A 23,431-nucleotide genomic window follows, 5' to 3' on the forward strand; every position below is an offset into this window, starting at 1 on the left:
AACATAATATTAAAATATAGAAAAATAATAACATGAATTAGGCTAAAAAGAAAATTATATTGTTTTGTATGCATAAATAACATCAGATGTGATTCACAAGCTGAAAAAGTGAGGCCAAATTATATATATATATATATATATATATATATATATATATATATATATATATATATATATATATATATATATATATATATATATATAATTTATAATATATATATATATCATTTATAAGTCTATTCATTTTGTTGGTCTAGTATGCATGATTAGTTTCAAAGTACTTTTCACATGTTGGTATCATTATCATTTTTTTTTAATTGCCAGATATGTGTGCTGGTGTGTTAAGCACACATTTCACAGTTATTTCCCAATGTTTTTATTTTCAATTTAGCCTGTCCTCTGAGCTGACGGTTTCTTAATAACATTTTCTCTGTTGAGGTTGAATGCGTTTGAATGCAGTTTCATCTACAGTGACTGGAATTAAATGTCAGGAGCTAATAGAGACGTTCCTGCGGCAGGTCTGATGCTATTCACCGAACGCTGCCGTCTGACAGAGCGACTGAACTACAACCCCAGCCTATTGAAAACAAGACACGAATGAATGCAGAAGTCAAACACATTGTGTAAAATCACTGGACACGCTCTAATTGCAGGTTGAGAATCAGGCTCAAGGCGTTTTATTGTTCTGATCACATATTGGCCATGACTTTCCAATTAATATGTATGAAACTGAAAGTAGAGTGTAGGAATGGTTTGATGTGGAAACAAGCTAGCTAATTAATAAAACCTAGCATAAACGTACCTGCAAGCAGCAATTATGGCGTGAAGCTTAGCATCAGTAGCATGGACACTGTTTCCTCAGAATGAGCCCTTACAAAAGTATCAATTATACAAATAAATGCAAAGGCAGTGACCCTTTAATATTTTGTGGTGTTAGTTCACCATGCCGAACCGAAATTCGTACATTTTCCCTTAAAGTTGGCCATGCAGGTTGTTATTTCAGGGGTTTCATTATTCAATTCACTAAAGTAGTTTATGTGATAAATCAACATAGCCACAGGCCTTAGGGTGAACCATGGAAATATGTCAGCAGCATTTATAAGCATATATGAGAAAACTGTGTTTCATTTAACTCAGTATGCTGCACTGTACACAAAGAGACCAGTCACATGGCTTTTGGCCAAACTGTTCAGAATTTCTAAGCAACAACAGACATTTTTTTCATATTTCCACATACATCACCACTAGATGGCGTTGTGCTGAAACTGTACAACTACTCTCAGGTCATTCTTGTGAAGACAGTTACTAACTTTAGTCTCAATATCCAAAAGCATTGTAGAGATAAAGCCCCATGTCCACTCTGGCATTCTAGACATCAAAATGTGTTACTCAAGAACGCTTTACTGTATCATTATGAATTTAATAAGTTTTTGCCAGCATGGACTAATGAAGATCTGCACCAATTTTAGTGAAGATCGGATGAACCATCTAGAAGGTATTCAAACGAACAGGTTTTTATAAAAAATCACAATGCAAGAAAAACTAGCATGTTATACATTCATGTTTAGTTGTAGAAAAGAGTAATTCATGTTTTGAGTGACATGAAACTAGATGATAAATCAAATGGTTTGCAGACTTACTTTAACTCAAATTCAGGCGTTAATTAATGCATAATTTTCACAATGAAACGTTTAAGAACCTACAATAATTGTGCAAATACATTTTTAAAGATACAAATGATTTAAAATTGACTCTTGACAAATTCCTGTGATGTTTGTGCACAAGTACAGAATCCTGTTGATTCATTCATAATTTTATTTCGCTGACATTATCAGAGGATTATGATATTATGGCTAATGCATAATATTCCATCACTAGATAAACCACCCAACTACAGGAATATGAGCCTACATTTGTCTGTTTTATTTGTCAATACAGTCAGATAATGCCAGTTTCAGACTAATGTCTGTTCTTCTGGCCTTAAAGAGGACAAACCTAGCAGCAGTGTGTCGTTTTAGTGGCTGTCTGATAAAAAAGAAGGAGTGATCAATTGATTTTAAGCCTAACCCAGGTAAAAAAAAAGTGCACTAAAATGCACTTTATTTAAGTATACTTAGTACACTTTTCAGTAATGTACTAAAAGTGCTCTATTTTCGCACACTAATTTTGTACTTAATGTACTAAAAGATAGTATTAAGTATATGTTAAGATAAACTTAATACCATCTAAGTGTACTCAACTGTGCTATTTTGAGACACCATGAAATTGAACTAAAATGTGATTTTAACATACTATATCTGTATTTAAAAATATATATTTAGTTACAACTAGAAATACACTTGAACCCTACTTTTAAACATTTATAAATATATTTATGACTAATTTAAAGTATAATAGTAATATATTAAAAGAATATTCAAAATGTGAAAAAAGTGTGCTAAAATACAATTTAAGTATACTTAGTACACTTTTCAGTAATGTACTAAAAGTGCTCTATTTTCGCACACTAATTTTGTACTTATTGTACTAAAAAATAGTATTAAGTATATGTTAAGATAAACTTAATACCATCTAAGTGTACTCAACTGTGCTATTTTGAGACACCATGAAATTGAACTAAAATGTGCTTTTAACATACTATATCTGTATTTAAAAATATATATTTAGTTACAACTAGAAATACACTTGAACCCTACTTTTAAACATTTATAAATATATTTATGACTAATTTAAAGTATAACAATAATATATTAAAAGAATATACAAAGTGTGAAAAAAGTGTGCTAAAATACAATTTAAGTACACTTAGTGCACTTCCCTAATGTACTTAAAGTGCTCTATTTTCGGCCACTAATATTGTACTTAATATACTAAAAGTTATTCTTAAGTACTCCTTAAGATAAACTTAAGATCATCTAAGTGTACTCAACTGTGCTATTTTGAGACACCATGAAGATGAACTAAAACGTGCTTTTAACATACTATCTCAGCATTTCCAAAAATGTATTTTGTTACCACTTATAATACATTTGAAACATATTTCATAAACCTTTAAATATACTAATTATACATAAAAAAATAAACTTACTGATTATTTAAAATACAATAATAATATATAACAAATGTATACAAGGCGTATTTATAATGTATTGCCCACATGTTTTTTTTATTAATAAAAAATACACTTATTAATTATTTAAAATACATGAATAATATATGACAAATGTATACAAAGCGTATTTATAATGTATTGCCCAAATATTTTTATTAATAAAAAATACACTTGATGATTATTTAAAATACATGAATAGTATATAATAAATGTATACATAGCGTATTTGTAATGTATTTTTTATTAATAAAAATATGTGGGCAAGACATTATAATTACGCTTTGAATAAATTTATTATATATAATTGATATATTTTAATTAATTAATAAGTGTATTATAATGAATAAAAATGTATGGGCAATACATTATAAATACGTTGTCACGAAACGTGTAGGAAAGCAAAAAATAACGTCTTCAATAAAAAGTCTTCAATAAATCCTCAGGCAGAGTAACAATAGACAGGAATGGCGGGAGAAGACGTGCACACAACGAAGGAGCATAGGTGTAACGCTTGTAGCCGGACAAAGAAACAAGGAAATCAAACAAACTTATAAAGGGGAGATAATTACAACAACAGGTGGAGGGGATCACACTAATGAGCAGGAAGACCAAAAAAGGGCATGGGAGAAACCAAACAGAAAGTCCAATGGGGGAAACACTGGGAAAAACCAAGACAAACAGTCCAAGGGCGTGACATACACTTTGTATACATTTATCATATATTATTCATGTATTTTAAATAATCAACAAGTGTATTTTTTTTGTAATAAAAATATGTGGGAAATACATTATAAATACGCCTTGCATACATTTGTTATATATTTATGTATTTTAAATAATCAACAAGTGTATTTTTTATTGATAAAAATATCTGGGCAATACATTATAAATACGCTTTGTATACATTTGTTATATATTATTCATGTATTTTAAATAATCAGTAAGTTTATTTTTTATGTATAATTAGTATATTTAAAGGTTTATGAAATATGTTTCAATTCTATTAGAAGTGGTAACAAAATAAATTTTTTGGAAATGCTGAGATAGTATGTTAAAAGCACATTTTAGTTCATCTTCATGGTGTCTCAAAATAGCACAGTTGAGTACACTTAGATGATCTTAAGTTTATCTTAACATATACTTAAGAATAACTTTTAGTATATAGAGTACAAAATTAGTGGCCGAAAATAGAGCACTTTAAGTACATTAGGGAAGTGCACTAAGTGTACTTAAATTGTATTTTAGCACACTTTTTTCACACTTTCTATATTCTTTTAATATATTATTGCTATACTTTAAATTAGTCATAAATATATTTATAAATGTTCAAAAGTAGGGTTCAAGTGTATTTCTAGTTGTAACTAAATATATTTTTTTAAATACAGATATAGTATGTTAAAAGCACATTTTAGTTCAATTTCATGGTGTCTCAAAATAGAACAGTTGAGTACACTTAGATAGTATTAAGTTTATCTTAACATATACTTAATACTATTTTTTAGTACAATAAGTACAAAATTAGTGTGCGAAAATAGAGCACTTTTAGTACATTACTGAAAAGTGTACTAAGTATACTTAAATAAAGTGTATTTTAGTGCACTTTTTTTTAACCTGGGAGAATTACCACACTCAAAATCAGTTTAAGTGTTAGTGCTAATAATGCATTCATATTAAGTGTACTTAAGTACAACTTTTGGGAAAATGTACTTCTACTACAATACATTACTAATAGATTTTTAATAAAATAAATTTAATGTAAACTTAAAATTACCACACTCAAAATCAATTTAAGTGTTAGTGATAATAATGCATTCATATTAAGTGTACTTAAGTACAACTTTTGGGAAAATGTACTTCTACTACAGTACATTATTAATAGATTTTTAATAAAATCAATTTAATGTAAACTTAAAATTACCACACTCAAAATCAATTTAAGTGTTAGTGATAATAATGCATTCATATTAAGTGTACTTAAGTACAACTTTTGGGAAAATGTACTTCTACTACAATACATTACTAATAGATTATTTATATATTAACTTATTTTAAACTCAAGATTAGTATGTAAACAGTGTACTAAAAATCAACTAATGTTTAAAGCATTTAAAGCACACTTTTGAAAAACACACTAATAAAACTCTTTTGGATGTTTTTTCTGTAGTGTACTTTATTGTAGTACACTAAAAAATTATTTAAGTATTACTGGTATTTAGTATACTTTTGTCAAGTGTACTAAAGTCCTACTGAAGTATAAACATACTTTTAATTAGTAAATTTATAGTGTATAACCATCAAACTTTTATTTAACACAAAAAAAAAACAATGTACTAAAAATGTATTTGCGGGTATTTAAGTGTATTTTAATTGCATTTAAGTATATATTTTTTTCACCTGGGAAAGCTTTAATGGCAGCTCATTCATCAAAGCTCCCTCTTAGGTCAGTCAGTGGATCAGCACACTAGAACACTAGCAGTAAACACACTACTTGCACTTAAATTAATATATATATGGATCACAAAACCAGTCATAAGGGTCAATAAAAAAAAAAAAAAGTTGAATAAATAAGCTTTCCATTGATGTATAGTTTGTTAGAATAGCACAACATTTGACCAAGACACAACTTTGAAAATCTGGAATCTGATGAAGCAAAACAATCTAAATATAGAGAAAATCACCTTTAAAGTTGTCCAAATTAGGTTCTTAGCAATGCATATTACTAATCAAAAATTAAGTTTGGATATATTTATGGTTATAAATTTACAAAATATCTTCATGAAACATGGTCTTTACTTAATATCCTAATGATTTTAAAAGAAAAATCGATAGTTTTGACCAATACAATGGATTGTTAGCTTTTGCTACAAATATACCTGTGCTACTTAAGACTGGTTTTGTGGTCCAGCGTCACATTAAGTCTAAACGTAGACTACCGTAAGACTGGAAATGACTTTTCTTGGCCCTGAAATGCATTTAGAAATATATTTTGGCATATAAAGATTCAAACTAAATGAATATATATATATGTATATATTCACATGCACATGTTGAATACTCACATTATATGCGTTACTGTGCATATAAGTGCATTCTATTTTAATAACAGTATTTTTCCCTCAGGATATGGTATTTCAAAGAGTTAGAACAACAGAAAAAGCATTATTCATCACAGGCACATTAAGGCTGTGGCACTCGTAAGCAACTTTATGAAAGTGAAAATGACAAATGAGACACCCTACAGCCTCATGGATATTACAGGCTTGCGGTAGCCATCATGAGTCTGCAAGTGCACATCAAATGTGTCATTTGGGACAGGGCCTAGAGTATATGGGAGGAGGACAGTCTGAAGAGAGACGTCCTGTTATAACGAAATGACTTCCAGCTACACTGTAGTGTGGTTAAAACCTGAAACTACTTATTAGACAAATAATCAACATTGTTGAACTTCATTCAGCCAATCAAAATCGAACATTTAAGAGTGTCGCAGCATAAGGACACATTTAAAGATGTCTGAATGTCATTTGTCAGATCAAGTGCGTGTTTTAAATGCTGCAGGATTCTTCACATGGGCACAACAGCATCTGGGCTAAGCTGTGATTCATTTATATCTTCTTTGGCACAAAATGCATTCAGTCACTACATCTGTCAAATTACATGAATAGTTTTCTCACTCAGACACAAAAAACAATGAAACTTGATGTACATACGGGCCAATTTGCATCTAAAAAAGACTAAACTTAGGTATCATTTTGTATTCTAATTTTATTCTGTAGTAATTCGAAATGGTAGTGTGTGTCATTCTTGTTTTAAAAGAAAATGCAACCTGTTGTTGATGTGTTTAGGTCAATGTTTTATTAGTGACAAAATCTGTTTTTGTTACTAGTGTTGTGATACAATGAATTGATTTGAGACATGCGGGAAGGGTTTGGTTCATTTTAGTGCAATTTGATTTTGAAATGAACTGCTGTGCCATGTTGAAATTTGATTATGAAAAATGTATAAAGAGTTTTGAAAAAGTGACTAAAGTATTAAGTAATGTGTCCTGTAACTGGCAACACCCTCCACTAACCACAAACACAAATTCACACAATACAATCCTTATTTCCAACATTAGATCTATTGTTTTAGCATTTAGCATTTTTATCTCATTTGATGACATTCAGACATGTTTTTAATTGTGACTTAAGCGTCCAAATACTGTATTTGGGTACTGAAAGCTGAACAGCACATCGGTGAAGGGTTTCAGCTGAACATCACCTGTGTTAGTCTTTCAGTTTCATTTGCCTCTACAAAAGGGGAAACTTAAGAATTATTTTGTAATGTAATTTTATGCTGTAGTCAATTATAAATAGTAGCGAGTGTCATTTTTGTAAAAAAAAAAAAAAAAAGAAAAGAAAAGAGAGAAAACACTGTATAATGCATCCTATTGTTGATGTTTTTAGGTCACTGATTTATGAGTGACGAAAAACAGTTGAGGTCAAAAGTTTACATACACCTTGCAGAATCTGCAAAATGTTAATTATTTTACCAAGATAAGAGGAATCATACAAAATGCATGTTTTTTTTTATTTAGTACTGACCTGAATAAGTCAATTATTAGAAAATAATAATTGAATTTATGAAAATGTTCAAAACCCTGTTTAAAAGTTTACATACATCTTTATTCTTTATACTGTGTTGTTACCTAAATGAAAATTTTATTTTGTAATAGTTGTTCATGAGTCCCTCAACTGTCCCGAACAGTTCAACTGCCCACTGTTCTTCATAAAATCCTTCAGGTCCCACACATTCTTTGGTTTTTCAGCCTTTTTGTGTATTTGAACCCTTTCCACAATGATTGTATGATTTTGAGATCCATCTTTTCACCCACATGTGTACATTTTTCTTATTTTGCCTAAATATCATATTTTGTTCATTTAGTTCTGCCCTTCAGAAGCTACAGAAGATACTTACATGTTTCCCAGAAGACAAAACAAGTTACATTTGCCCTGATCTTCAAATTCCTTCTGATACATCAGAAAGCGATGATACCTGGTACCTGAAAGATTTTTCTGATTAACAGCTGGCAGTTTAACTGTTCAGGACAAACAAGGGACTCTTGAACAACTATCACTAACAAAAATAAAATAAAATAAAATAAAATAAAATAAAATAAAATAAAATAAAATAAAATAAAATAAAATAAAATAAATAAAATAAAATAAAATAAAATAACAGCTGTGGATCATTCAAGTAACAACACAGTATTAACCCCTTACACTCTGCGGCTATTTGGGGGATTTCTGCCTGCATTTGGCCTACCTAAATTCAAATGGTTCCCCTATACACATACAATGGAGGAAATTGAAAAAAATGGTTTCATTGTATAGAAAACCTTTTAAACTACATAATATCAGTGTAATTCTTTATAAATAACATTATATAGGTTTCAAATATTACAATAAAAACAAAAAAAACATAGGCGCTTTTTGATTTTTTTTTTCAAAAGTTTTTTTTGAAAGTCTGTAACTCAGGATTTAGGTGTCTCAGTTCTTTGCAAATTGTTTTGTTTGATTCCACTAGGTCTCAGGATATACCAGAAAAAAGATTTTTTCATATAACAGTTTCTAATTGAAAGTTATTGAATTATAACCGAAGGGAGTCGCATTGCCCCTTTTCCCCTTTTTTCCCCCTTTTTTCCCCCTAAAAGTGTCCTTCTGTTTCTTTGCAAAAACAGGTTTTATAAAGCACATTACCCCTTAGAATACTATTTTACTATATACCATAGCACTTTTCATGATAATTGACTGAATTATGTTTCATTTTTATGTTTGCCTGTGCATTTACTGAAACTTCTACTGTACTTTACTGCCAATATTCAATATACACTCAATACATAGCTTAGCAGATTGTTTTGGTGTCCTTTACGTTTCAAAGTAATTATAGGAATAAAACAAACCTGAATAGAAGCACTGTTATACTTATAGACGCGCTTATGAGCCGCGGATCCTCTGCTCTCCATGGAAACGGCCCGTTATTTATTCATTTAGCGTCTATTTTTGATAATGGAGACCGCTATATTCCTCTGAGACGCATATCTCCGGTTTAAGAGTCCAAAAACTACATATCCCACAATCCTCTCCACCGTCGAAGCATCTTTTGTGACCCGGAACCTCTCCTTGCGTCGTCTTCTTCTTCGCGTCTGGAGAGGAGATGTGTCATCGTTCACACCTCTGTTCAGCACTACAGGCGGCCGGAGAGTGTAATCTGATCTACTGACACGCTCTGAATGCAGCCGCAGACACACACACACCTGTTTGAGCGGCTCAGAGCGCGTTTGGAAAGCCGCGGCCGTTCTTCCTTGGGCGCATCTGGCAAAATAACGGATTTCTCAGCAATGGAACAACGCAGAAACGTGAAAATGGTCTTGTTTGAAAGAAGAGATCCTAATCTAAAAGATAAAATGGAGTTTATGGCTATTTGCGGCTAACTGAAGCAGTAGTATGTGGAGGAAAGTAATAGAATTTATTATCATATTCTTCAAGTATATTCTGACATCGCGATTCAATTGAAGATAATTTGATCTGTGTTTGTCACACAATAAAATGATTTATATGGTCAGATTCTTGAGAATGAGCACTTTCTTGTGATATATGATTTGTCTGTTTTGTGAAAAATATAAGAAATACACATTCTTTGTAATAATTCTTCACAATCGTTAGGCGGAAATTTGTGTGTGGAACAACATAAATTCTAAGCATAATTTTACTACTTTATGTATCATAAAACTAAAAGTTATGGTATTCGTAGTAAAGAGGAGACTCTAAGCTTTCAAATGAGATCAATTATGGGCTGATACTATATGAGGAAGGTCATGTAAATGAAGCAGCAACATTTTGAAACAATTTTGAAACACTTTTTATTATATTCTGACATCGCGATTCAATTGAAGATAATTTGATCTGTGTTTGTCACACAATAAAATGATTTATATGGTCAGATTCTTGAGAATGAGCACTTTCTTGTGATATATGATTTGTCTGTTTTGTGAAAAATATAAGAAATACACATTCTTTGTAATAATTCTTCACAATCGTTAGGCGGAAATTTGTGTGTGGAACAACATAAATTCTAAGCATAATTTTACTACTTTATGTATCATAAAACTAAAAGTTATGGTATTCGTAGTAAAGAGGAGACTCTAAGCTTTCAAATGAGATCAATTATGGGCTGATACTATATGAGGAAGGTCATGTAAATGAAGCAGCAACATTTTGAAACAATTTTGAAACACTTTTTATTATATTCTGACATCGCGATTCAATTGAAGATTATTCGATCTGTGCTTGTCACACAATAAAATGATTTATATGGTCAGATTCTTGAGAATGAGCACTTTCTTGTGATATATGATTTGTCTGTTTTGTGAAAAATATAAGAAAAACACATTCTTTGTAATAATTCTTCACAATCGTTAGGCGGAAATTTGTGTGTGGAACAACATAAATTCTAAGCATAATTTTACTACTTTATGAATCATAAAACTAAAAGTTATGGTATTCCTCGTAAAGAGGAGACTCTAAGCTTTCAAATGAGACCACATATGGGCTGATACTATATGAGGAAGGTCATGTAAATGAAGCAGCAACATTTTGAAACACTTTTTGGAGACTTCCGCAGAGTTTAAGAGGTTAAGAATCAAGTGTATGTAAACTTTTGAACGGGGTCGTTTTTATAAATTCAACTATTATTTTCTCTTGTGGACTATATCTAAACATATTTTATATATATTATATCTTTTTCATGCCAGTACTAAATAAAAAAAATAACAAGCATTTTGTATGATTTCTCTTATTTTGGTAAAATATTTAACATTTTGAAGATTCTGCAAGGTGTATGAAAACTTTTGACTTCAACTGTATGTTTGTTCGTGGACAATCTTTACTAATGTTCTAATGTTCTAAATGTTCTAAAACAACAAAAACAAGGGTTTGGTTAGTTTTAGTGCAATTTGGTTGTGAAATTAACTGCTGTGCCATGTTGAAAGCTGATTATGAGAAATTTGTCCTGTAACTAGCTACACCCTCCACTAACCACAAACACAAATTCACACAATACTTTCCTCATTTCCAACATTAGATCTATTGTTTTATCACTTAGCATTTTTATCTCATTTAATTGTGACTTAAACATCTGAACACTGTATTTAGGCATTGAGAGCTAAACAGCACATCATTCAGTGTAGGGTTTTCACTAGCAGCAGGGTACAATTTGATGACACACTATTGTCCTCTCAAACATCTGTTGCAGTTTCTGTCCTGTTATTACAAAAATGAACACATGTCAGCTGGATGATATATTCAGCATTGACAACAAATTATAACAATATTTTGACAAAATACTCTGCTTGTTTTTTAGATCCTTTAGTGATAATGTGTACCATCCATAATTTATTTAATATACTGTAATACGTTTAAACCCATTACTGGCATTTTGTGAAATATCTGAGAAAGAAAGAAAGAAAGAAAGAAAGAAAGAAAGAAAGAAAGAAAGAAAGAAAGAAAGAAAGAAAGAAAGAAAGAAAGAAAGAAAGAAAGAAAGAAAGAAAGAAAGAAAGAAAAACATCTGGGCTGTTTTATTACTCATTATGTTTCTGGTTAAATTATGTAAAGTCATTCTGGTGCAAGGTAAAATGCTGAGAACTCAATCACTAAACGATTAAAAAGTTCTGAATTTCTAATAATAGCCCTAATCATTTTTCAACAGATATTTGACAAAGCTGCAAAATTAAAATGTTCAGCAAACCCTTATTAGCGTTGGGGTGTTGAATGAAGGCCCAGATTTTGTGCTTCTCTTGAGCCTTCAGTTATTAATCTGAGTAGATGTGTGCAACATCAATGAGCATCAACTGCCTCATTAAACAAAACGAGCAAAGGACAAATTATGGAGGATGTGTTTGTTTTATTAAAAAACGCTGCAGAAGTTTCCCCTGAGGCTTGAGTAGTAGGCCTCTAAGAGCGATTCTGTTTGATTAGGCTCTAATATTACCGCATAACAAAACTACATTATTCCATCTCATATTAAGCTGTATTAAAACATTATTACAGTTAAAGATGGTAATATGGTAATCTTTTTTTTTTATAAAAGACAAACTTTAGGTTTTCTTGAGAAAGCCTAGCTTGAAAGTTTAAAGCAGCTGTAAAAGCTTAAAGTTTTAAACTTTATATCTAGATTAGATGATTAGCATTTTGCTAGCATGATTAGAATTTAGTTAACATGATTCAAACTTTTTTCTAGCCTTTTTAATGTTTCTAGCATGATTAGCAAGTTTCTAGAATTTCATTAGCAAGTTTCTAGCATGATTAGCAAGTTGTTAACATGTTGCTGGCATGTTTCTAACATGTTTCTAGCATAATAAGCAAGTTGCTAGCATGTTTCTAACATTATTAGTAAGTTGCTAGCATGTTAATAACATGTTTCTATCATGATTACCAAGTTGCTAGCTGGTTTGTAGTATGATTAGCAAGTTATTACCATGTCATTACCATGTTTATAGCATGGTTAGCAAGTTACTAGTATGTCATTAGCATTTTTCTAACATGATTACCAAGCATTATTAACAAAGCTGCTAGCATGTTTTTAACATGATTAGTAAGTTGCTAGCATGTTTTTAGCATGATTATCAAGTTGCTAACATGATTTTAGCATGAGTAACAAGCTGCTATTATGTTGCTAATGTTTTTAACATGATATGCAAGTTACCAGCATGTTTCCAGCATGATTAACAAGATGTTAGTATGTTGCTAACATGTTATTAGCATGATTAGCAAGTTGCTAGCATGCTTCTAGCATGATTAGCATGTTGCTAACATGTTTCTAGCACGATTACCATGTTATTAACATGTTATTGAGCAAGTTATTAACATGTCATGTCATTACCATGTTTATAGCATGATTAGCAAGTTAGTTACTAGTATGTCATTAGCATGTTTCCAACATGGTTAGCAAGTTGCTAACATGTTTCTGGGCTGACTAGCAAGTTGCTAACACATTTTTAACATGTTTCTAGCATGATTAACAAGTTGCTAACATGTTTCTAGCATGACTAGCATGCTTCTAGCATCTGTAACAAAGTTGCTAGCATGTTTCTAACATGATTAGTAAGTTGCTAGCATGTTTTTAGCATGACTACCAAGTTGTTAGCATGTTTCTAGCATGACAAACAAGTTGTTATCATGTTAATAAAATGTTTCTATCATGATTATCAAGTTGCTTTCATGATTCTAGCATGAGTAACAAGCTGCTATTATGTTGCTAAGTTTTAACACTATATGCAAGTTACCAGCATGTTTCCAACATGATTAACAAGATGTTAGTATGTTGCTAACATGTTATTAGCATGATTAGCAAGTTGCTAGCATGTTTCTAGCATAATTAGCAAGTTGCTAACATATTTCTAGCATGATTAGCATGTTATTAACATGTCATTAGAATGACTGACAAGTTACTAGCATGTTTCTAGCATGATTAACAAGCTACTTGCATGTTGGTAGCATGATTATCATGTTACTAGCATGATTAGCAAGTTGCTAGCATGATTATCATGTTACTAGCATGGTTACCAAGTTGCTAGCCTGTTTCTAGTATGATTAGCAAGTTATGTCATTACCATGTTTATAGCATGATTAGCAAGTTACTAGTATGCCATTAGCATTTTTCTAACATGATTAGCAAGCATTATCAACAAAGCTGCTAGCATGTTTCTAACATGATTAATAAGTTGCTAGCATTTTTTAGCATGATTATCAAGTTGCTATCATGATTCTAGCATGAGTAACAAGCTGCTATTATGTTGCTAACATTTTAACACGATATGCAAGTTACCAGCATGTTTCCAGCATGCTTAACAAGATGTTAGTATGTTGTTAACATGTTATTAGCATGATTAGCAAGTTGCTAGCATGTTTCTAGCATGATTAGCATGTTGCTAACATGTTTCTAGCATGATTACCATGTTATTAACATGTTATTGAGCAAGTTATTAACATGTCAGGTCATTACCATGTTTATAGCATGATTAGCAAGTTAGTTACTAGTATGTCATTAACATGTTTCCAACATGGTTAGCAAGTTGCTAGCATGTTTCTGGGCTGACTAGCAAGTTGCTAGCACATTTTTAACATGTTTCTAGCATGATTAACAAGTTGCTAACATGTTTCTAGCATTACTAGCATGCTTCTAGCATTTTTAACAAAGTTGCTAGCATGTTTCTAACATGATTAGTAAGTTGCTAGCATGTTTTTAGCATGACTAGCAAGTTGTTAGCATGTTAATAACATGTTTCTATCATGATTATCAAGTTGCTTTCATGATTCTAGCATGAGTAACAAGCTGCTATTATGTTGCTAAGTTTTAACACTATATGCAAGTTACCAGCATGTTTCCAACATGATTAACAAGATGTTAGTATGTTGCTAACATGTTATTAGCATGATTAGCAAGTTGCTAGCATGTTTCTAGCATAATTAGCAAGTTATTAACATGTCATTAGAATGACTGACAAGTTACTAGCATGTTTCTAGCATGATTAGCAAGTTACTTGCATGTTGCTAGCATGATTATCATGTTACTAGCATGATTAGCAAGTTGCTAGCATGATTCTAGCATGAGTAACAAGCTGCTATTATGTTGCTAGCATGTTTTAACATGAAAAGCAAGTTGCCAGTATGTTTCCAGCTTGATTAGCAAGATGTTAGTATGTTGCTAACATGTTATTAGCATGATTAACAAGTTGGTAACATGTTTCCAGCATGATTAGCAAGTTGCTAGCATGTTTCTAGAATGATTAGCAAGTTGGTAACATGTTTCTAGCACGATTAGCACATTATTAACATGTCATGGCTGACAAGTTACTAGCATGTTTCTAGCATGATTAGCAAGCTACTAGCATGTTGCTAGCATCATGTTGATGATTCTATTTGCTAGGATTTGCTAGATAGTTAAATAGATTTCTCAAACCAACCTAATTACAAATGTCTTATGATTGTCTTATTATAAAATATTATAAACATTAACATCATGATTTTCTCCAAAGTTGCTCTGAAACAACACATATTGTAAAAAGCGCTATAGAAACAAGTTTGACTTTACATTTGTTTTTCTGCTCAAAGCACTACAGAAGCAATTTGCTAACCCATATGTCACCAAAAAGCCATCATTTACAGCTTGTTACAGTATTACACTTAATTAAACGAAAAATCAAATCAAATTTTTGCATTAGCTGCTAACCCATATGTTGTACCTGTAAGCTAAACACCTACAATTTTATAGCCATGAAATAAGCTTAAATAAGGGGTTGCTAGCAGCTAAACCATGTGCTGTATTACTGTTGATGTTCAGCAGAGCAGTGCTGGATATGAGGCATATGGTGATTGAGTTTGGATGTTGTAAAATAAGGTCAGAAGATATTATTAAATTACACTATGTTAATATTCCATATGTTGAGGGACAGAGCTTCCATAAGCACACCTGCGCTTGGCCTGAATGCCTGAGATCTGAGAAGACTGTATGCCAGAACCCCTCTTACACAAATTCAAACTCACTAGTATGGAAATGTAAAACCAGGAGCGGAGCTGGACTGTGTGATCAACGAATTCTCTGAATGCTTTTTTTTAAATGATTTGACTTGCAGAAATAAAATCTATAACGGAGGCTATTTAGATGAACTTCACCCACGAATGAGTGGTTGGGCTAGTCAACATTACAAAATAGGACTGTTGAACTTTAAATTGAAATTTAATAGCTCCAGCGGCGTAGTGACTTTTTGACACAATCGACCCGAGTTCAAAACCCTCCGCTTTTGCATCACATATCAGATCAGAAAGGCATTTAACTTAATTTTATTAGTTGAAGGACCCCATTCATGATCATGCTACTGAAGCCCCCTGGGAAGCTCATGACATGTGCACATGGTAAATGTTTGTCTCAGAGTTGTTCAAATATTTCACTTTTTTAGAATCACTACAAAAGTGTTACATTTTGTTGTCCTTTGGTGTGACACCCCTAAATTATATATATTTTTAATTAAAAACTGTATGTTAAACTACATAATCATGGAAAATTATGCAAATGTGTCTTTTTAACCACTAATGACAGGTTAGCATGGAATAGCAAGGTCAATAATTGATACAAAAGTTTGAAACGTCCTATGGTGTGACAGAAAATGTCCACCAGTGTGACTCCTGTATTGTCACAGCATAGGACAAAGATGTCACATCAGAGAAAAAGATCTTTTTAAGAAGCATTAAATAATTCAATAAGACTAATTTGTTTTTCCTTTTTTGATCATTTTCAGTGTTCACAAATGGAATAATTACATGAATTAAACTACTTTCTGATGTTTTTGCAGAAAACTTGTACAGTTATAAAGTGTCATGAAAATATGTATAAAATGTGTTACTTTGTTTTTGAAACAGGATTCAGGAGTCAAAATGATGATTATAAAGAGTAGCCATATAGTTATTAAATCACTTAATCTTAATGAATATATTTTAATCATATATCAGTAATATTTAACAGTATCATGCATATCAATAGCAGATGCAGCAGGGGGGCTAGAAGAGTTTCAGTAACATACTGTTTGACTAAAAGACTGAATTTCGTTAATGAAAATTATATTGTTTTGTTTAAAAAACATTTCGTTTTGTTTATGTAATTGAAATACTTCAGTAATCAACATTTCTGTCCTTTAGTGTGACGTAATGTCCTATGGTGTGACACACATAAAAGAACAACAGATTTGTTTTTATCTCAAAATATCTTTAAAAAAAAGTAGAGTTGAGGGGAGATATAAACATTATTCATCCTATAATGGTATAACTTTCAGCAGCTTTCAACAGATGACAGCAAAGTTTGTCTTAAAATTGTCCAAGTCATGGGGAAAAAATGATGTCAATTATAATTTCGTATTAAACATATAACACCATATAAAAATAAGCGTCTAACAAAGAAGATAATTCTCTTTCATGTTATTTATATATAATTAGTTTTGTTTGTTTGTACAAAGAGTCCAACTAAAGCAGATACTGATCACAAAATGGTGGTATGACGATTTTTCAACATTGATAGCAGATGCAAAAGATTCACAAATAAACATTTTTTTAACATTGATTCAATGGTTGCTTGCATGTTAAAACTTATTTCAACTTAATTTAATAAGTTGAAAAATAAAATATTGTAAAATCAAATGAACTTGAATAATGCAATTCAACACTAGGCAAGATTTAAAGTTGTGAGTTGAAATGACTTGTGCTTTTAAGCTGAAATAGCTTAAAATCTTAAGGCAACCACAAAACTTAAGTTCCTAAGTTTTCAGTAAAGTCAGTAAAAATGTCAAAAAAATAAAAATAAAATAAAAAAATAAAAAATGAAAGAATTGACGGTTAGGTACCCTTTATATTTTCTCAAAGATCAGACTTCACACTACATAAATATATGCATTTCTTCACCAAAAATTGTCTTTTACAAAATAAGCATTTTTACTGCCTATTTGTCAACTAGTTATATTTTGATCATGATTCTGAAACAATCTGAAAATAGTCTTTGACAAATAGACTGCGTGCAATAGTGATTTTAACTAATTGCTAAAGCTGAATACTCAAACTGTACTGATTAATCAGTTAAATAATCGACAATTAGCCGATTAATCGTTCCAATAATTGTCAGATTAATCGATTATCAAAATGATCAAAATAATTGTTTGCTGCAGCCCTATCAGCCATCTTGAGCTGTTGTGTTATTGTGTTAGTCCATCCATACAATGTTTTATTAAATAAAAAATACAGTATCTCCTCAACAGAGCAAAATCACTTACCCAGCTGTTGTTTGAAGACTGGACAAATCAGCCAGTAGGTGGGCATTATGCAACTGTGCAAGGTGACATATCTACATCACAGAAATAATGGCAGGGCTACAAACAAGCCATTTCAGGCAAGTGTTTCTGTTGAGGAATTGAACTCCCTTTGGCACTGACTTTGTGCTTTGTAACTTTATAGATCATTTATATGCTAAAAGAAAGGTGAAATCAAATGGCATTTTAACACGTGTATACATAAACATTATTGCAAAAAAATAAAAAAATAAAAATCTATCCTGCATGTCGACATTTTGCTTTCCCAGCTATAATAGCATCCTCACACACGTTGCAACCACACACAGTGCACAGATGCAAGCCTCGGGCTCACTGTGCTGATTCACCATGTCCCTTTTCATTACTTCAACACATGACTGCCCTTATACTGCTCTCTCTGGATCTACATAGAGGAGACTGAAGGGCAGAACAGAGATCCTGTATTTCCACATCCCACCGGGATTTCTCCCTTCCTTGTCAGCTTGGGGGGTTTCAGAAAACTAGTATTAAGCAAAAGCACAGGTTTCTGCTGATTCTTGAATAGTTTAAATCATTTAAGATTTTTTAAAGCAATTTAAGAACACAAGGCACATACATGTAATTTCTAAGTACTGAGAAAGACACCTTGAAAAGCACACAGCCTTGTGAAAAACAAAGCAGAGGTCTTTTTCTTTGAAGAGTGGACATGGCAGATCACACGGAAGATGGAAGCCGACGGTTATGTAAGCTTCTTGTTTGTGTCATCCACACACAGAGTGCTACAGAAGATGCTTTCCAGACCACAATTAATTAAGCTTTCTCACTTAATGCTGGGACTGACCCTTGTACTTAAAGGTGGGTAATCTTATGAAACATGCAGGGATAGGTTATTATTCTAAAAGTTAAATGCAAACAGATTGCTGGCAGAAGCCCAGTGGGAAGGGATAGTGACTAAGGATAATGTCTGTGTCATTATTCAGCACGACACATTCAAGATTCGCAGCACATCTTCTGGCACACGTCTCAAGCTGCACTCCTACTGGTTACCGCTCGGCGTGTGGCCTGAATATGCGATGCGCTGCACCCTTGCACCAAACTAAATAAACTGAATTATCATAAAATGCATAGTGTACACCATATGCATGGTTCTAATTAGGCTCGCTTTTATAACAGGAAAAGCAATAGCTTCTTAAGGAAGTCCTATCAAGTCTTACGGGCCTCTCCAGTGCAGGAAAAATCAATAGCATCCGCAGAAAACACAGCTGGCTTTGCTTTCTTAGAGAGATCTCATGCTGACTCCCCTGGAGGAACGCCACTGAAATATTCATGCTTGTAACCAAGGTGTGATTCCTCTACTCTGAGCAGATCTCAGGGTTTTTTATTATGCAAAGCCAGTGAATAATTATCTCCGTTGGTCTTCTGGAGCGTGTGATTTAAAGACCTAAGCTCATTAATGTAATGCACCCTGAACATTCATCAGGTGCATTTGGATGGTGTTTTTCCAAGCCAATCAATCGCAGGGAAGCGTAGCAACCGTGACCAGCAGGCATTCCATAATCGCCAATTAGTATTGGCTTGGTGGTCAATACTGCAAAAGATGGAACAAAATTGCAGATCATTCATATTTGGAGCAGTCTGACCTTTCATCATTAGTGATAGTGCCATCATTAGGATGAACAAACATTTAGCAGTGATGCATCTCAATCTCAGCTCACAACTCACGCTGGGAGAATCCCTTTGACTATGCTGTCCTTTCCCACATTTGCAACCAGAAAACATCAAGACAATCTCTGTGATGTAGAGAGCAGCTCTAGTGCTCAATCTGCTTTGTTTGTATCGTGACAAACGATGTTGTAAATCAAGCCTCTTTGCATGCAGCCATCTGCTTAGGAGGCACATAAAAAAAGAATGGTGGTGCTGTCCAAGGTACCAATCAACTTCAGTTTGAGGGGCAGCAAGTGAAGAAAACAAGACACAGAGATCGAACAGTGCTGTGTAGCTCTAAAAAAAGTGCAAACTTACAGTATCAATGCTTTTGACTTCAATTCAAATGCATCAACAAGTGTGGGTCAGTGCAAGCGAACTTACCACTCATTTTGGGGTTCGTCGATGACCAGAAGGATCTTGAACTTCCGCGACACCGCCGCAGGACTTTGCTCCACGAGTCCCGCAGAAGCTGCGGTTTGCTTCACCACATTGGTGATGGAGCTGAAGAATCCTGAGCCGGTGGATTGGGCAGGCTGTGGCTGTCGCTCCGGGGCTGGAGAAGCGGTAGGAGACTTGGATGCAGGAGGGGCCGAAGGGGCAGGAGTTGGTCCGGCAGGGACTTTGGTGGCAGTGGTCGGAGGAGGTGGTGGAGGTGGGTCGGGCCTCTGGAGATCCGACATGTAGCCGTTGGGAAGGTTGGCGATGAAGCTGCTGTCAGAGAGGCGACGACGTAGGAAGTTCATGGCTAGTGAAGGTTAAACTCTGGGTTGGGCGTCAACAGCGTACAGGTGATGGTCGCCTCTTTGCGGTCTGGGATTGCCAACTCTTGTGCTGCTTCGCAAGAGCGCGGTGTTGATAATGCTGTTGAATTTCTCCGTCTTCCTCCACTGACAGCTTGAATGCCAGGAAGAGATGCTCACACTCTGCCTGTGTCTCTGCTCCCTCCCTCCCTTCCCTCGCTAGCTCTCTTCTCACGCGCTCCCCCTCCCCCTAGTCGCTCACGATCTCCTACATCATCACTTACGTGGCCGTACTACGTTGTACTGCAGCTGCTGAACGGGGTTTCCAATGAATATGCAAGGAAAGAGGGGAGCTCCTACAGCAATTCCCCCCTGCCCGTGAGTCTCTCCTCCTCCAGCTCCCTCCCTTTGCTCCTCGGATTGACCCGCAGACCCTGGTCTGGCAGCGATGGGGCTGGAGGGAGGCAGAGGAATGGAGTAATAGGTCTACAGATGGTGGAGACACGCGTCAGCTTGGCTCTCTAGGGGTCTGTGAGCGTCTTCTAAACATTGATCCCATGCCATCGTTTAGTCAATGATGCTCTCCTGAATACAGGAGCTCAATATGCCAAGCCCATGTTGGGCCATCACTGGAGAAAATACAAACAAAATGGAGGCTGAGGAATGGTGATCATATTATACACAACCTGGCAACAACAAAAGAAATGTTATTATTACTGATTGAATGCAGCTGGAGTCACAGGTTATGAGATTTGCTCAAGGGCTCAATGGTGCTGGGTTTACATCACAAAACACAATACTGCCCTCAGTAATGAGCACCACGGTATTCACACACACCAGATTATGCTGTCTTTACACAGCCACAGTGATGCAGATGCTGAATCTGAAACGCCATACATACTGAATTTTTTATTGAATTTTTTTATAGAAGATTTTTTTTGCAGCACAGAGACTACATGAATGCATTTATAAAGAAATTAATATTGAAGAAAAAGTGAAAAGTGAAATAAACCCAGAACACCTGAGCAACCACCTAACAACATAGGTAAAAACACCCAGAACATGCTAGCAACATGCTGAAAATACACCCAGAACACCCCAGAAAATGCCTAACACCATGTTAAACACCCAGATCACCTTAGCAACTGCCTTACAAAACACTCTGAACACCCTAGAAACTGGCTAACAACATGTTAAACACCCAAAACACCCTAGCAACTGCCTCACAACATGCTAAAAAAACACCCAGAACACCCTAGCAACTGCCTAACATGTTAAACACCCAAAACACACTAACAATTGCCTAACAACACATTAAAAACACCAATAATACCCTAGCAACTGCCTAACAACGTGCTAAAAAACAACCAGAACACCCCAGCAAATGCCTAACAACATGTTAAACACTCAGATCACCTTAGCAACTGCCTCACAACATGTTAAAAAACACCCAGAACACCCTAGCAACTGCCTAACAATATGTGGGGAAAAAAAACACCCGGAACACCCTAGCAACTGCCTCACAACATGTTAAAAAAAACACCCAGAGCACCCTAGCAACTGCCTAACAATGTGCTAAAAAACACCCAGAACACCTTAGCAACTGCCTAATATTATGGTAAAACACTCTGAACACTCTAGCAAATGCCTAACGATGTGCTAAAAAACACCCAGAACACCCTAGCAACTGCCTAACAATATGTTAAATGCTCAGAATACCCTAGTAACTGCATAACAATATGTTAAAGACACCAAGAATACCATAGCAACTGCCTTAAGAACATGGTAAAACACTTGGAACCCCATAGCAAATGCCTAACAATGTGCTAAAAAACACCCAGAACACCCTAGCAACTGCCTAACAATATGTGAAAAAAAAACACCCGGAACACCCTAGCAACTGCCTCACAACATGTTAAAAAAAACACCCAGAGCTCCCTAGCAACTGCCTAACAATGTGCTAAAAAACACCCAGAACACCTTAGCAACTGCCTAATATTATGGTAAAACACTCTGAACACTCTAGCAAATGCCTAATGATGTGCTAAAAAACACCCAGAACACCCTAGCAACTGCCTAACAATATGTTAAATGCTCAGAATACCCTAGTAACTGCATAACAATATGTTAAAGACACCAAGAATACCATAGCAACTGCCTTAAGAACATGGTAAAACACTTGGAACCCCATAGCAAATGCCTAACAATGTGCTAAAAAACACCCAGAACACCCTAGCAACTGCTTAACAATGTGCTAAAAACACCCAGAACACCTTAGCAACTGCCTAATATTATGGTAAAACACTTAGAACACCCTAGCAACTGCCTAACAATATCTTAAACACCAAAAAATAACCTAACAATTGCATAACAACGCATTAAAAACACCAAGAACACCCTAGTAACTGCCTGACAACATGGTGCAACACCCAGAACATCCTAGCAACTGCCTTAACAACACACTTTAAAAACACCCAGAACACTCTTACATCACAATAAAACACCCAAAACACCCTAACAACTGCCTAACAACACATTAAAAACACCCAGAACACCCTAACAACTGCCTAACAACACATTAAAAACACCCAGAACACCCTAACAACTGCCTAACAACACATTAAAAACACCCAGAACACCCTAGCAACTGCCTAACATGTTAAAACACCCAGAACACCTTAGCAACTGCATAAAAATAGGTTAAACATCCAGAATATGTTAGCAACTGCATAAAAACGCTAAAACAACACCCAGAACACCCTAGAAAATGCTTAACATCACATTAAAAAGACTCAGAACACCCTAGCAACTGCCTAACAACATGGTAAAACACTCAGAACACCTTAGCAACTGTCTAATATCATGGTAAAGCACTCAGAACACCCTAGTAACTGCATAACAACATGCTAAAACACCCAGAATATTTTTTATGCTGTATATGTGTATAAGTTTTCCCTGTTAGTAAAAACTCTCTTTTCTACTGTAATCTAAAAGAAATTTCACTGT

The 23,431-nt window shown here is 34.0% G+C and overlaps 1 protein-coding gene across 1 annotated transcript in view; it reads right to left on the reverse strand.

Moving 5' to 3' along the window:
* Window positions 1–20,644, reverse strand: part of syn2b (synapsin IIb) — a 152,655-nt gene extending 132,011 nt beyond the window's left edge. Inside the window, exon 1 of the mRNA XM_073825999.1 lies at window positions 20,067–20,644. Within this exon, the coding sequence (XP_073682100.1) occupies window positions 20,067–20,428 (362 nt within the window). The 5' untranslated portion in view covers window positions 20,429–20,644. The remainder of the gene's footprint in view (window positions 1–20,066) is intronic.
* Window positions 20,645–23,431: the final 2,787 nt, after the last annotated feature.

Source organism: Garra rufa, chromosome 20 (genome assembly GCF_049309525.1).
Source record: "Garra rufa chromosome 20, GarRuf1.0, whole genome shotgun sequence".
Taxonomy (NCBI): domain Eukaryota; kingdom Metazoa; phylum Chordata; class Actinopteri; order Cypriniformes; family Cyprinidae; genus Garra; species Garra rufa.